Source organism: Protomyctophum parallelum (genome assembly GCF_964188405.1).
Source record: "Protomyctophum parallelum genome assembly, chromosome: 9".
NCBI lineage: Eukaryota > Metazoa > Chordata > Actinopteri > Myctophiformes > Myctophidae > Protomyctophum > Protomyctophum parallelum.
The window spans coordinates 6,669,389-6,686,888 of NC_139706.1; the positions used below are offsets into that span (position 1 = coordinate 6,669,389).

Consider the following 17,500-nt stretch of genomic DNA (forward strand, 5'->3'; position numbering starts at 1 on the left):
CACACACACACACACACACACACACACACACACACACACACACACACACACACACAGAGAGAGAGAACTGAGGCCAGTGAAGTCAGTACACCGAATAATCGAGTTGAACCCCCGCAGCCCTGCACGCCCGCACGCACGCAGTGCTACAGTAATACACTGAGCCTGCAGCACTGCAGCTCTTTCTCTCTCTCCCTCTCTCTCTCTCTATGTTTCCAGCAACATGTTGAAGCTAGCAGATATCACCTCTAGAAACAGAATACGCTGCATGGTTTGAGACTGTCAATAATTGTGCATGAACACATCAGGCTCTGTTGCACGCACGTGATCCGTGTACATATCTACATCATGTCTCACAACGCCTGGCACTGCGAGGCGCTGTGAGCTTGTAGGCTATATTGATATATATATATATGATCGGCTATATTTTCGACAAAGAGTGGGGAAAAAAGGCAGAGTGAAAGGTCAATTTAAGTATCTATAAAGGGGCAGATTCACACTGAGTCCGTTTTTATTCAAACTGTTCCCGAATACGATTGCCTGCATGGTCCCCGCTGGCCATGATTCACATTGGCCTTGATTCTTCCACACCCGAGAACACTTCATTCAACAACTGTATTCAATGCTTTCACGGTTGGGGTGATCTGCTCCGGGGAACAGTACGCACTACGCAGCATTCACACTAACCACAACATCTGCCAAGTGGTCCCGAGTGTGAATATGCCCTAAGTGGTTATACCGAAAATACAACCTCTATGACAAGGTTTCATCTGCAACACAATATTATACAATATTGGGGTCCATGCTTCATCTCTCTCTCTCTCTCTCTCTCTCTCTCAGATAGAGGGTCCCTGCTTCATCTCTCTCAGACATCTTAACTGTTTATCCGTAGTCGGGTCGCGGGGGCAACAGCTCCACCAGAGAGCTCCAGAGTACTTCCCTCTCTCAGAGCAACATTAGTGACATCCTCCTGGGGGATTCCGAGACGTTCCAAGGCCAGTGAGTCGATGTGTTTCCTCCAACTGCGCCTTGGTCTGCCCCGGGGTCTCCTCCCAGTGGGACGTGGTCCTTGGTCTGCCCCGGGGGTCTCCTCCCAGTGGGACGTGGTCCTTGGTCTGCCCCGGGGTCTCCTCCCAGTGGGACGTGGTCCTTGGTCTGCCCCGGGGGTCTCCTCCCAGTGGGACGTGGTCCTTGGTTTGCCCCGGGGTCTCCTCCCAGTGGGACGTGGTCCTTGGTCTGCCCCGGGGTCTCCTCCCAGTGGGACGTGGTCCTTGGTCTGCCCCGGGGGTCTCCTCCCAGTGGGACGTGGTCCTTGGTCTGCCCCGGGGGTCTCCTCCCAGTGGGATGTGGTCCTTGGTCTGCCCCGGGGGTCTCCTCCCAGTGGGACGTGCCTCGAGGACCTCTATAGGGAGACACCCGAGAGGCATCCTAACCAGATGCCCGTACCACCTAAGCTGGATCCTTTCCAGGCGAAGAAGCAGCGACTCTACTCCGAGTCTCTCTCGCATGACTGAACTTCTCTCTAAGGGAGATCAAGCCACCCGTCGAAGAAAACTCATTTCGGCCGCTTATTATATTCTCGATCTTATAGGAACGGAAATTGCTCGGTAGACGGAGAGCTTTGCCTTCTGGCTCAGCTCTCTTTTCAGTGACTGCCATACCGCCCCTGCCGGCCGATTCTCCGGCTGATCTCCTTCTCCGTCCTCCCCTCTATCGTGAAAAAGCCACTCGAGGCCCCAGCTTAATCGGGTATTTTACAATGGCTGGGAGGTCTGCCTATGCCTCCCAGCCATTGTAAAATACCCGATAACCTGAGACCTCTCGTGGCTTATTGCTTAAATATATATATCGTTGCTGTCCGAAAGAAACCACGTAGCTCCATTTTGTTTTTCATAATGTTATTGAATACCCTGTACGTGGGTGTTGGTTGAAAAATAAATAAGTTTTAAAAAAGTGCTTTGGCAGAAACCTCCTAACTCCATTGGATCCTGATGATCTGCCGAAACAGCTAACTGTTTTTTTTTCTTCTTTTTTCTTTTTCTTTATCATAAACCAGTGCTATATTGAACACGCTTTACGTCTGTGTGTTGGTTTTACATTTCCTGATTATTTTTTTTACATTTTGGTGGTTAGGTGGTTTCTTCCAGACAGCAGAGATAAAAGTCTACAATGAATAAAACATAACATGGGATTAATTTCCCACACCATTCAGGTCTCGAGGTATACATTCCACATCCTACTCTCTCCTGCTTGACGCCACCGCTGAAAACATACACGTCACACCGTATCTCAATATGGCGAGAGGGAGGAGACCCGTCGTCAGCCACGTGGCGAAAAAACAGAAAAGACAGAGATAACGCTGCAGCGAGCGAGAGCCCTTCACTCACACTGATAACTGAAAAAGACCCCCGCACCCCCACCTCCCCCAAGGCTGCTAACACTGCAATCAGGTGCCAGTTAATCCATCTAGCATGATGATGTGTGTGCTCTGTGGACACAAAATGGACACTTCCCACTGTGTCGATCAATGCACCCCCGCTGGGGACTGACCTCCGAGGTGCCAAAGCTCTTCCGACTTCTGGGAGTGTGTAATGGAATGACCTCTGCTAAGTGCAAGTTGTTGTCCCGGCATGTGTGTGCGTGCGTGCATGCGTGAGTGCGTGCGAGAGAGCGCGTGCGTGTCTGTCTGTCTTGTCTCTGCATATCTTTGTCAGTGCAAGCGTGTGTGTGTGTGTGTGTGTGTGTGTGTGTGTGTTTGTTTGATTTTCACCCTGAAAATTGTTTTTCTAATTTTCATAATGTTGCTGATGTCTGAGGTGGGCGGGTCTTTCAGTGCCTTCATGATGCTCAGTGACATCATAATGTTGCTGATGTCAGAGGTGGGCGGGTCTTTCAGTGCCTTCATGATGCTCAGTGACATCATAATGTTGCTGATGTCAGAGGTGGGCGGGTCTTTCAGTGCCTTCATGATGCTCAGTGAGAGATTATATAGGGTGTTTGTTCCCCTGCCCACATCCCTGATTCTTTCTACAGGCAGGTGTTTGTGCGTGCACATGTGTGTGTGTGTGTGTGAGTGAGTATAAAGGTCCATGATAAGCTTCTAGCAGGTGGACTGCTGCCTCGAGGCAAGGCTGTTCATGCTGTGTGTGTGGGTGTGTGTGTGTGTGTGTGTGTGTGTGTGTGTGTGTGTGTGTGTGTGTTGCGTACGTACGTATGCGTGTGTTACTACCTAGTTCCTGATAACAGGCTTATATAAGCAGGTGAATTGGACAGATTACAAAGTGCCTGGTAGCTCTTTTAATATCCGCGCTGCATCCAGCCTCCAGGACCCACACTGGAACTGTGCTGTAGAATATGTCCGCACAGCACGCTCGTGATGTGCAATGACATGTGTGGGTGAGTGCGCGTGTGTGAGTGCGCATGTGTGAGAGCGCTTGCGCGTGTGTGTGTGTGCATGTGCGTGCACTTGTTATTTATTTTCTCTCTGTGTGTTTGCAGCCTTGTCTGTAACCTTCGGGACCGTCTCTAAACGCATAAGTCTAAATGCAAACAAGTCAACAAATGGAATCCAATTTTAGATCAGGCTGTTGCAGTCAGACTGAGACGGTTATCCTGAGATCAGATTTGAAACCACCTCCTGTGGCTACGCGAGTACGCGTCCATCATGAGCAGACCCCCCCCCCCTCTCTCTAACTCTCGCAGGGAGAGAGACTTTTTACTCTTAAAATAGTTTACGTTCTTTCAAAACAATCTGTTACAAACCACAATAGGCTACATTGCCCCATTTTTCTTTTCCTCTCAGAGCATTTCAACTACAACAGTTACTCCCTCGTCGTTTACGGAAAAAAATGCACACCTCTGTCCATTTCTTATCTTCTGCTTAAATCAATTGCCAATCTTGCCTGTCAAAATAGGACATATAGCAATTAAGGGGGGGGGGGGAGAGAGAGAGAGAGAGAGAGAGAGAGAGAGAGAGAGAGAGACGTTTTCTCATGGCAATAAAGCTCCTTTTTGAATTGCATTGAATTGAATTGAGAGAGGGGCGGGGGTGGAAACAGAGAGAATAGACTAGACAGAGTCATTTCAGCAACTGTAGAATCCCCAGTCCACCTTCGATGTGTCAGTACGGGCAGGCAGAGGAGGTGATAGGTGATGATTTGAGACGGGTGGAAAGATAAAAAAGATTGTCTTCAGAGCCCCCCCCCCCCCCCCCCCCCCCCCCCCGAGGGAGAAACAAGATAAAAAGATTGTCTTCAGAAACAAAGGGGTATACAGACAAATCCACTGAGAGCCTTGATCTGTATAGGCAACCGACACTGAGGTGTCAAGCTGTGCTTAATATAACGGTATATACACCTCAGCTATGGCTGCTCCCAGGAGAGCTATAAGGGCGCCCCTCCGTGGATTCCATATACGTGAGAGATCAGAGAGAGAGAGAGAGAGAGAGAGAGAGAGAGAGAGAGAGAGAGAGACAGAGACTAACACGCTGTGCGTCAGAAGGTCGTGGGAAGGTCAGACAAAGAGGCGTCTTTCTTACTTACTCCTCTTCGTCCCCTATGGGACATGAGGCTTCAATGAGCGCTCTCCATTGCATCCCATCCCTGGCAGCATGGTGCGCCTCTCCTCCCCAGGACAGGTTCATCTGTTCCAGCTCCTGCGTCACAGCTCTGACCCGGGAGGCCAGGTGGTTTTGGGCCTCCCAGGTTTTCTTTTGCCTGGTGGTGTCCATCTTAAGGCCCCCTTTGTGGTGCAGTCCTGCTCCATCCTCAGTACATGTCCTATAGCCATCTCAGTCCTGCTCCATCCTCAGCACATGTCCTATAGCCATCTCAGTCCTGCTCCATCCTCAGCACATGTCCTATAGCCATCTCAGTCCTGCTCCATCCTCAGCACATGTCCTATAGCCATCTCAGTCCTGCTCCATCCTCAGCACATGTCCTATAGCCATCTCAGTCCTGTTCCATCCTCAGTACATGTCCTATAGCCATCTCAGTCCTGCTCCATCCTCAGTACATGTCCTATAGCCATCTCAGTCCTGTTCCATCCTCAGTACATGTCCTATAGCCATCTCAGTCCTGCTCCATCCTCAGCACATGTCCTATAGCCATCTCAGTCCTGCTCCATCCTCAGCACATGTCCTATAGCCATCTCAGTCCTGCTCCATCCTCAGCACATGTCCTATAGCCATCTCAGTCCTGCTCCATCCTCAGTACATGTCCTATAGCCAACTCAGGCGTCTGTGTGTAATGTCGGCTCCCTGTTTGTTTGTACAGTTCATTGTTTGATATTTTATTCGGCCAAAAGATCTATATACGTCTGAGGCATCTGTTGTGGAACACTTCTAATCTCCTAGTGTCTGTTTTGACCACTCTCCAGACTTGAAATTGCTGTTGTATAGACAAAGAGGCGTAGCGGTGAGAAAGTACGTACTCCGAAAAGGAGAGCGACAACCCTGCAGTCTAACATACTGCGGTCTGCGTGAGAGGTAGTTATATAGTGATCCCTGGTCCACCCCCATCAGCACAAGCTTCTCTGCAAGCAGTATAGGGGCTGGATCGTGTTGAAGCAAGGTGCTGGAGAAGTATAAGAAAGAAATCACACCCGCGTGAAGTGTCTATCTGACTGCTTTGTGGCCCTGTCTGTCCAGAGCCTGGACAAAGAGGCTTTTGTGCTGCGCTGTGCCAGGGGGGAAAAAAAAAAAGAAAAAGGAAAGGTACTATGTTTACCCAGGGTAACTGGACTAAGCTCAAGAACTTGTTTACAGCCAGGCCCTGCTCATAGAACATTTCATGGTAGGGGTTCAATGCCTTGTCCAAGGGCACTTCAGCGGTGGTAATTTTAACGTGCCGGGGAGGCAAGATACTACTTTACTACTTGTTTATTGTTGTTCTGTCTGTCCGGCTTGATTTATGTGCCACATTGTGCTGTTGTAGCGCTTAAATTTACCTCCGGGGTCGGGGGACTAATAAAGTATATCTCATCTCATCTCACTCAGGTTATGCGGGAAACGCAAAAAAAACTACTTTCTGGTCTTGACAGCCCATACTGTACATCCACACAGAAAGGTCCTATCTGACTGCATTAAATTACGTTAACCCATTCTGACCTGAGATCAGATTCATACGAGGTTTCCACTGGACACACACTGGTCTGATTAACCCATTCTGACCTGAGATAAGATTCTAAAAATGTCAGTCGTTCTTTTGCTATTTTTCAATAGCTAAAGCATAACATGATGCTAACACCAAAATGGGTTCCCGTTCAGAATGGGTTAAACAACGTTAAATTCACTATGCCACTCACTTTATGCATGCGCATATCCTCCATTGTTACATCTTGTGCACAGGTACTTAAAAAATAAATGTTTTTGTTTTTTGTTTCCATCAGACAATGTAGAGAAGAAAAGAGAGGGACGGACAGAAAAATACGAGCAAAAAGAGAGGATGTAATTGTAATACTGAATATGTACACCGTACTTATAAGCTTTGGCATATCCAAGAAATCAACATTCAAGATTGATTTATTTGTCTTTGTTTTTCCAACTGCAAGCAGCCTTGCAAACCAAATTGTGTTTCTCCTGTGGGGGGTATTTATATGCAAATATCCTAGCCAATGGCATTGTAAGACTAAACAATAGGACCCAATGAGGATTTAGAGGTGAAAAAATAACAGAAAAACGAATTATTTAAACTATTTTCTTTATCAAATATAATTATTGCTAAAAAGCATCGCTGGGTCTTACAGGGTCAAAAGACAGCATAGACTCATACAAGAATAGAAAATATCAAGTGCAAAACAATACTCTGATTTAAATTAACCTAAAAACTACAGGAATTCATATCATAAAAAAGCATAAAAGCATAAAAAAAGCCAGATAAAAAAAAAAAAAAACAGTATGAGAAACTGAATATAGAGTTCATGTCATCAATTTTCTTTTGCATGACCCATAACTCCCCAAGTTAATGTCCCAGTATCTATCTATTATAGGTAGACTACACTTTCAACAGTCTGATTGCCTGAGGGGAAATAAACTATCCCATTCTGACCGGGCACCCATTTTGGTGTCAGCATCATGTTATGCTTTAGCTATTGAAAAATAGCAGATCTACAAGCTCATATCGCGCCACCGAGTGGCGCGATACGAGCTTGTAGGTCTGCTATTTTTGAAAAAAATCGAAGAACGACTGACATTTTTAGAATCTGATCTCAGGTCAGAATGGGTTCATCAGGACCAGTGTGTGTCCGGCGGAAACCTCGTATGAATCTGATCTCAGGTCAGAATGGGATAAACTATTCTGCATCCCAGGCTTGGCCGCGGTGCCGTTTTGGCCTCGTGCGCAGGCCAGGCGAGGGGGGACCGTCCAGACGGCCAGAGCTTCGTTTCGTTGCTGACTCACGACGCAATACTCTGACAAAACAATGTTTTCGGGGCTGGGAAGCAAATCCCGCTAGACACACACGCAAGACTCTGCTCTGCTCTGCTGTACTAATCATGGTGCTGATCAGAAAGGTCCCACATGTTCCGCCCCAACCTTGATGAATAGAGCAGAGCTCACACACACACACACACGCACACACACACACACACACACACACACACACAGTACCTGATCTTGCCGTCCTGTGGCAGTTCGTGCGGCGGGTCTTCACACGACAGCCTGGAGTCTCCGTCCAGGGTGTAAACACACGTGCACTCCTGTGAAAAGAGTGTTTATAAATGAACAGGATATCGTTTCACACAGACGGGTAATTGAGTCTCGTCCCCGATGAGACCTGGCCTCGGATTCTGCTTTTGATTACACTGAAATCTACCACTAACGAGTTCAGCTGAGTTCAGCTGAGTTTAACAGCTCAGTGTGTGAGTGTGCGTGCGTGTGCGTGTGTGTGTGTGTGTGTGTGTGTGTGCGTGCGTGCATGCGTGTGTGTGCGTGTGCGTGTACTAGGGCTGACCCAAAAAAATCGATTAATCGATGTTCAATCGATACGCACAGGAATCGATATTTAAATTTTTAATCGAATAGTCATTAAAAAAAAAGCGGACGCTTTTGGTCCGCGAGACGGCCCCATTTGGTCCGCGAGCCATGCTTGCGCCTCGCAGCACCTCGCAACGCCTCCTCTTTCCCCGTGTTAAAAACAAGGAAGTCAACTGAACAGTGCAGCTGCAGTCCCAGGAGCCAGGAAAAATAAATCTAAAGTGTGGTTGCATTTTTAAAATACCCTATTTGAATAAAGTTTGTAGGCTACACGAGAGTGAATATGACCGCTGGGAAAATCCCTAATTGAGAGTGTAGGCAAGCGCACCACAGCTCAGTGGACATTAAATATAGGCTACCATGTTTGATAAGTCATATAAAAACATTACTTACACCCCAATGAAAATATAAACTTCAGATTATAGATCACTTGGAATTATAACAATCTGTTGAGTATTGCCTGAATAATGCCACTATAAAATCCCAACTTTTATCGATGCGCCATTGTTGCGCTGAGAACCTTGTGGAGCCTGGCGGTGTAGGCTACATTATACTTGTGAGGACCTGCTTGGATTCACATGGTCAGTGCGCTCAGTGCGCGCACCGAAAATTCAAAGATCTGCAATCTCATGCGCTGTGTTGTGCATATTGGCTGAGTATATTGGCACGAATGAAACTAGGCCTAGATTTATTTTGGCGATGCGGAGAACTGATTTTGCCGTTGCCAGCGATATATATATTTTTTCTTGTCTGAAGACTGACCTGTTCCATCACTGTGAACTCCCATGCAGCAGAGCAGCTCCTACAGACCCAGACCAAAACACCTTTTCTCTTTGGCATTTAATTGCACCTGATCGTATTATTGTAATTATGTATTGTAGCCTATACTATTTTCCTGTGTTTTTTCTTTTAATTATGTTTTTTTTGTGCGCCGATGGTGATGCTCCACTTGTTTCAGCCTGTAGGCCTACAGCACTTTGGTCAGCTTTTATTGTTTTAAATGTGCTATATAAATAAAGTTTGATTTAGGCCTATATTGGAGCAGGTGCTGGCAAATAACTATAATTACTGTAATGCACAGTTGCGCAAATGTCAACTCAATTGGCAAGCAGAGCTGCAGTCTGCAGCACAATGACTGCAGATCTCTTCTTAAAGTTTACTTATTATGGTTTACTTTCAACCATAAACCATAATATGATTGACAAACCTTGGATTATAATTCTTCATCGACCAACAGTGCATGCAGCATGACTAGGTAATTTAACTATGTGGGATTTCTCCATCGGCATCGCATGTCGATAAAAAAAATGGGATTTCACTAGTGGCATTATTCAGGCAATACTCAACAGATTGTTATAATTCCAAGTGATCTATAATCTGTGAAGTTTATATATTTTTTTCCCATACGCACACTCACAGTCACATTAACTTTATGATCAATCAAATCAACCGTGGTTGATTTTATTTCTGACAAGTGTCAGGCTTGAAGAGTTCATTCATGTTACCGTTCGTTTACAATTGACAGAGGAGTTTGGATTATATATATTTTTATTTGATGGAGAGGTAATGCCTGTTTCAGGCGCTGTTTAATTGTTAAATAAAAGACCAATCCAATATGCGCTCCTCTCTATCTTCTGCAGCTATATCGCTGTTTTATTTTAAGCCTAATTCATTGTGCGTCAGCGTCACTGCTCGTCTCGCGCCCCCCCACCCAGTTTATAAGATGCCCCACAACTTTTGTAAAAAGCCTTACCTTAAGTTTTTTGTTCCATAGAGAGCCTAGAGGGTTTGATTGATTTAAGAGTTGCATTCATGTTACGGTTGGGTGGTGTTTTTTTTTGGTGTTTTAACATCTGAGTTTCAATCGGAAGAGAAGCTAAATCCCTACATTTTCTGGATTATATATATTTTTTATTTGAGAGGTAATGCCTGTGTCAGGCAGTTGACTTGTTACGGTCGGATGTTTTATTAAGCCTAATTATTTGTGCGTCACTGCTTTCATGAAGGCTTATCGTTTAAAATAAATGATACCAATCCAAGCATGCCTTTCTCTCCGCTATAGCGTTGTTTAAACCAAAGAGCCACTGCATCGCGCTCCTCGCATCGCGCAACCCCCCCCCCCCCGTTGGGTTTCGAAGCGTTGAAGATCGAAATAAATTTATATCGAAGCGTCGATCAAAAACGTAATCGAAGGTCAGCCCTAGCGTGTACGTACCGTGCTGGGCAGCAGCTCCTGTATGCTGTCTCGGAGGGCATCTCGGAGGGAACCGACGTCCACCACCGCCGCCAGCCGCAGCAAAGCATCCTGGGTAGAAAAAGAACGATGAAAGGTCAAAGGTCACAGCAAAGCATCCTGGGTAGAATAACACGCTGAAAGGTCAAAGGTCACATCAAAGCATCCTGGGTAGAAAAACATGATTAAAGGTCAAAGGTCACAGCAAAGCATCCTGGTTAGAAAAACACGATGAAAGGTCAAAGGTCACAGCAAAGCATCCTGGGTAGAAAAACATGATTAAAGGTCGAAGGTCACAGCAAAGCATCCTGGGTAGAAAAACATGATTAAAGGTCAAAGGTCACAGCAAAGCGTCCTGGGTATTAAAGGTCAAAGGTCACAGCAAAGCACCCTGGGTAGAAAAACACGATGAAAGGTCAAAGGTCACAGCATAGCATCCTGGGTAGAAAAAACACGATTAAAGGTCAAAGGTCACAGCAAAGCATCCTGGGTAAAACACATGATGAAAGGTGCAGTTCTAATGGTCTTCTAGTGCACTTTGACAGCGTATCCTGTATTACTTGAATCCTTTATTATTTAAAAGCAATACTGCACCTTGTGCAGAAGTTACTTTAGCTATAATTCCATATTGCCCTTAAAAAAACGCTGCTAAAATTATATAGATGCACTTGACACCGTTGTGCTTTCCTTGTGTGTGTATGTATGTTTTTTAATACTTTGTTTCCTAATGTAAGGTACATTGTTTGCTTGTTTTTGTTTTATGTTCTTTATGTGGCGACTGCGGATGAGAATTAGCATTTTTGCTAAATCCGGTGTATTTGCATTTATATATGCATAAATAAACAAATAAAGTAAAAGTAAAGGAGTTTGGTCAGTCGACTGGTTGTTCCGTGGTTCTGCAGTGCTGACACAGACCTGTAGGAGGCGCTGCTGACACGGGCGACGTGTTGTCAATTAATTAACAGCGTGGCAGTGAGTGCGTTAATGTGAGGCACTACACATTTCAGGAAATTAAGTGCTTGACAGAGGCGCCCTCTCTGTGTGCCTGAATTAATTTATTCCATTCAGGGCGGGAACCCCTTTTTGGTGTTTGAAGCATTATGTTATACTTTATCTATGGAACAATAGCAGATCTTCAAGCTTGTAGATCTGAAAATGTGGCGCAAATCTTTGAATATTATATTCTTTCAGAGTGAACGTTTTTAACGCAAATCTTTGTTCTCTGGAACAAGATATTTTCAGATGGGGGTCGGTGGCCAAATACAGATAATTCTGGGGGTCCTTGACATGAAATAGTTTGAGACTGACATAGCAACATGAGGTTTTTCAGAAAACTGTCGTGATTTTGAATCGGCCTCAGATCTAAATGGGTTAAATGCTCAACAAAACCAGCGGACAACCTCCAAGTGAACCTGCACTCGACAGCTGCTGGCTGTCATGTCTTGTAGATTGGCTATTTTTCAAATGGCCCACATGCATATTAAGTGGGTGATGCATGTTATTGTTGTAACAATAATCTAAATAACCATAAAGTAACTAGTACAGTAACTAAAGCTTTCAAATAACTGCAGTGGAGTAAAAGTACAATCTTTTCCTCTGGGACGTTAGTGGAGTAGAAGTAAAAGTTTAGACATTTTAACTAAACTAAACTAACTAAAATAAAACTTAAAAAGGTAACTTAAAGTTCCTACAACATGAAATTCATTAACATTAAAAAAAAATATATATTGGTGTTTTCACGCTCCCCATTGTGTGTTTTCTATCCCCACAAATATCAGGCCTTTTCAACATTATACTGTAGGGGCTTTCATGGAAATTGCTCTCAGGAACAGTTCAACTGATTTGGTCGTGATGTCATCAGTATCGCCCTACTTTGTATAATCCCTCTCCCTCTTCAGCCTTCAGTTCCAAACATGCAGTTCCACTTTGTTTACAATGTCCGCCATTGTTGATTTTCCAAGCTGGCATGGAATGGAAACAAGCCTGGGTCTATCTGGCGATCGAAGACAAACATTTCGGCTATACAGCCTTTATCAGTGTGACCGCTGATAAAATGCAGTTCCATTACCTCTATTTCCAGTATATGATTTGAACGGGTAACGCATCATAAGTCAGAGCACGTGGTCACAAGAAAAGCTGAAACCACTAGAAATATGTTTTGAGGGACATATATAAATATTAACATTAGTTTTAAAATGCATGTTGTAGTTCCTTTAAGTGCAGTCACTTGAGTACACGTACTTAGTGACTTTTGTAGAGAGATGGAGAGAAGCCGTTTGTCCACGAAAAGAAAGCTTACGTAGCGGCCGACAACACACAGCGCTGCTCAGAATATATTTCACGTACTCTTTGCTCGTTAGCATATTGTCATTGGAGACGGGACAAAGCAGCCGTCTTCTCCCATCTGGAGTCATGGCATGGCACTGGTTGGTTCTGTCAACTAAATTTATAGAGCCAGCTGTTTGAAAACATCATCAGCCTCATCACATGCAGACAGTGGTCGGAAAATTACTGAAATTTTTTCCCCTTTTTTTCGCGGCAGGGGATGTATTGCAGTCGCTGATGAACCGCACTGATGAAAAGAGAGTTGAGCCAGAAGGCAAAGCTCTCTGTCTACCGAACAACCTTCCTTCCTCCTCTCACCTATATGCTCATGCAGTGTGGGTCATGACCGAAAGAATATGGTCGCGAATACAAGCAACCGAAATGAGTTTTCTCTGACGGGTGGCTGGCATCTCGATTAGAGATAGCGTCCTTCTAGCTGTGAGGCGACAGCACTACCGACGGTGCCACCGTGCCCCCATAGGGCTGGAGTGGTTCATGTTTTGGATCTGAGATGTAAATTTGGAAATACTCAAGTAAAGAAAACTGATTACAGTCTGGTTTAGTCTAGATATTTGTTCTCCTCAAAGGTTTGACGTAATAAGTCTCTTTCCACATCCAGAATCAGAATCCCAGGGGAATCGAACCAAAACAAGACGGTCTGTATTTGTTTGTAGACACGTGTGGACTAGAATGTGGATTTAACCTCCTCGCAACTGGAGTCCAAATAGACTCTTGTTTTAGTGCTATCCTTTTAGACAAAGTGCTCTGTTGCTGTTTCACATTTCTGTGGAATAAAGCAGGGGTGGGAAGCTTTGGTGACAATGGAGAGGCACACTCACACCAGAGGGAATGTGAAAATATATTAAAGAAATAGCCATTCAACAAGCTCACAACATGTCACATGAACGGCAGTAATATTCAATGTGCATGTCGTTTAAAAAATAGCCGCTCTACAAGCTCAAAGCATGGCAGCGCGATGCGATTTGACCTTGTATATCGGCTATTTTTTGCTATATTTGAATTGAAATCCAGAATAATGTTTTGTTATTTTCTAATTGGAAAAGTAATATTTTAATTTAATTTAAAATGCATTTAGTTATAGTTATATTAACTGTATGAACTAAATACAAATAGGCCTACGTTTAACATTTTAATACTAGTAATTAGCTGAAATCTATAATATATCAGATGTTCGGATATTAACCTGCATTAACCCATTCTGACCGGGCACCCATTTTGGTGTCGGCGTCATGTTATGCTTTAGCTATTTAAAAATAGCAGATATACAAGCTCATAGCGCGCCACCGAGTGGCGCGATACGAGCTTGTAGGTCTGCCATTTTTGAAAAATCGAAGAACGACTGACATTTTTAGAATCTGATCTCGGGTCAGAATGGGTTCATCAGACCAGTGTGTGTCCAGTGGAAAACCTCGTATGAATCTGATCTCAGTGGGATCGATCAATCAATCAATCAATCAATCAATCAATCCATGAGCTTGTAAGCTCACAAGACCCCACACAAATGTGCGACACGTGGTTCTATATATTGCGTCGATAACTCCTGTGAATTCGATCCCGTTTATCCGACGGCGACGACGTCAGAATGCTATAGTCATGAATCCCTTCAGGCAGATCTTAGAGATGTCTGATTTCCTATTCAGAGTTTCTTTCTTCCTTTAATTCTGTTCTGCCTGTAAAACATTTAGCAAACCTGCTGCCAACATTAAACATCGCCTCAAGTTCATGTCCTTCATTGACACATGCTCATAATACAGAGAGAGAGAGAGAGAGAGAGAGAGAGAGAGAGGGAGAGAGAGAGAGGGAGAGAGAGAGAGAGAGGGGGGGGGGGGGGGGTAATCGCTTAAGCACAAGAAGGTTTGGGATTTGCGGTGAGGAGGACGACGACTATAGCCTTCATTTGATTATGTGTGAAAACAGACAGCTTAGTCATGCCAATAATGCTACATTCAGACTGCCTCCACTCAGAAAGCCCCCAAAGCTCTCAACTCAGAAAGGAACGCTCCCAGCCCACGTTGATCAAAAATAACAATTATTCTACATTCTCTAATTGTTTAGACTTGAAACCCAGACATGAAACATGAGGTTTCATTGTACGCTCTCAAGAACCTACAGTAACGTAGGTATGTGTGTGTGTGTATTGTGTACTTGTATTGTATGCCATGTTTGATTTGTGTATGGGATACCTGTACAGGCTACCATTCAACTGCAGTAAAAGACGCAGGCAAGTGACATGAAAGATACAAAGATACAGGCTACCATTCAACTGCAGTGGAAGATGCAGGCAAGTGACATGAAAGATACAAAGATACAGGCTACCATTCAACTGCAGTGGAAGATGCAGGCAAGTGACATGAAAGATACAAAGATACAGGCTACCATTCAACTGCAGTGGAAGACGCAGGCAAGTGGCATGAAAGATACAAAGATACAGGCTACCATTCAACTGCAGTGGAAGACGCAGGCAAGTGGCATGAAAGATACAAAGATATACAGAATACCATTCAACTGCGACAGGCAGCGAAGAAAACCGCTCATTCCGCATTCAACTATAACTCACAGAGGCGTTCCACCCTCTCTGGTGGATCAGAGACATCACTCTGGCCAACAACATGATGTCTGGTACAGTTGGTCGTGACTCACAACAACTGTCGCATCCAACATGTATAACCCATTTAGGCCTGACGTCAGTGGTGCTCAAACTATTTAAGGTCAAGTCATTGGCCATGCACTGACCCCCATCTGAGAATATGTTGCTCCAAGGAACCCCCAGAAGCTAAGATTTCAGTTAAAAAAACATTCACTCTGAAATAATATATATTCAAAGATTTGCGCCACATTTTCAAGATTTTTCAAAAATAGCAGATTGACAAGCTCGTAGCGCGGCACTCGGTGCCGCGCTACGAGCTTATAGCTCTGCTATTTCTCAATAGCTAAAGTATAACATAATGCTTAAGACACCAAAAGGGGTTCCCATCCAGAATGAGATAACGGAACATGATGACATTTGTTGACTCAACAGCAATTCTGTGAGTTAAATTTGGCGAGGGAGAAACTGTCACTTCAGCAGGAGCACTCAGCAGAGCTGCATCTGATGACAAGCGACTGCATGACACATCCTATCATGTGCTGATCTATCCAGTCAGAGTGGGTGCATCGTTCTACTGACTTTGGGCGAGCAGTCCACACTCTATATAGGAGGGGTTCACAGTCCACACTCTATATAGGAGGGGTTCACAGTCCACACTCTATATAGGAGGGGTTCACAGTCCACATTCTATATAGGAGGGGTTCACAGTCCACACTCTATATAGGAGGGGTTCACAGTCCACACTCTATATAGGAGGGGTTCAGAGTCCACACTCCACAGTCCACATGATTATAGAAAACATGGTGCAGTACTTAGTTTAGACAGTATACTTGGTTTAGACTAGTCATTGGTTAGACCAGTCATTAGTCCTACATCTACAACCTATCTCAAACCCTCACCCTAAACCTAACCTCCCACGGGGCAGCACACCTAAACCTAACCTTGACCCATGTCTAACCAATGACTAGTCTAAACTAAGTATGCACCCCTAGAAAACATTGTTTTCTCACTCAACAGCAAACAAACCAACATACTGTACAGTACAGTACAGTACAGTACAGTATAACATAGATAGATAGATAGATAGATAGATAGATAGATAGATAGATAGATAGATAGATAGATAGATAGATAGATAGATAGATAGATAGATAGATAGATAGATAGATAGATAGATAGATAGATCGATCGATCGATCTAATGGCCCTTGGGATAAAGGAGTTCTTAAGTCTATCTGTGCTACATGTCTGAGATAAAACCCTGTTACTGAGAATAAAGTGTTCTGTGTGCAGTGGGTGACTGAATGTGTCCCTCTGTCTGTCTGGCGTTCCCTCCCCAACACACCACAGCTAAAGTGGGCAAAGGCTCATTCATTTATATAGGAGCCACACAGTGGAATAGCCTGGAATCCAGTGTTAAACTGACCTCCAATTTGAGGACATTTAAACAGAAGACAAAAAAATGGCTACTGGAAAAGGTTCCCCTATAAAGGGTCATCTAAGAGGGATGGATAGGGACGTACCTGTTGTGTTGTGTATGTAATGTATATGTACTGTTATGTATTTGTGATGTATTTTAAAGTATTGTTCCGTTCAGTGTGAGAGGACCTCAGTGGAAATAAGTCTTTGGACTTTACTGTGTAATCCTTGAATCGCTGATTATAATGTTGTATTATGATTGCTTTTCTAAATAAATCAAATCAAATCAAATCAAATCAAAAAAGACCTTCAGTCTGTCTAGTCTGGCTGTGTCCCTCTGTCTGTCTGGCGTTCCCTCCCCAACTCACCACAGCATAGAAGAGAACGCTCCTGGAGACCAACTGACCGATAAAACATCTGCAGGAGCTTCCTGCACATGTTGAAAGAGGCCAGTCTCCTCGGGAAATACGTCCTACTCTGACCCTTCTTCTACAGACAGTTTGTGTCTAACTGACCAGTCCAGCTTATGGTCAAAGCTCCACGCCCAGGAGCTGCGTCCCAGGGTGGGGCAGCACAGACTCCAGATTTTGAAGTTGATAATCTTTGACCGTGGACAGGACTCGACAGTGCGACAAAAAATATCACCGTGCGACTTGTAAAATTAAATTTGTCGCACAGGTGCGACTACAGGATTTGACCATTCAATCGTGATAAAGACAAGTCTCTGTCTACAGCAAGTGCACATTCTATAGTCGCGGTTCTATACCTAAATTTATATTTCTGAACGGTGGTGTCGTTCGCCAAAAAGAGAAGAGCTACAAGCTAACAACGTGTCGAGGCTCAATGCGGTGTTCATTTGAAGATCTGTCCCCTTTGCTCCCACCGCCCCTCCCCTCACTGTGTTGTTGCTCCGTGCTCTTCCCTGTCACTGCTTTCTGTCTGTCAG

The 17,500-nt window shown here is 44.5% G+C and overlaps 1 protein-coding gene across 1 annotated transcript in view; it reads right to left on the bottom strand.

Annotated features, from left to right (window-relative positions):
- The window catches only part of pde2a (phosphodiesterase 2A), a 267,443-nt gene that overhangs the window by 57,842 nt on the left and 192,101 nt on the right, over positions 1-17,500 (bottom strand). Inside the window, exons 3-4 of the mRNA XM_083773654.1 lie at positions 10,186-10,275; positions 7,605-7,693 (exon numbers count right to left, since the gene is read on the bottom strand). Coding sequence (XP_083629780.1) covers positions 7,605-7,693; positions 10,186-10,275 — 179 coding nt within the window. The remainder of the gene's footprint in view (positions 1-7,604; positions 7,694-10,185; positions 10,276-17,500) is intronic.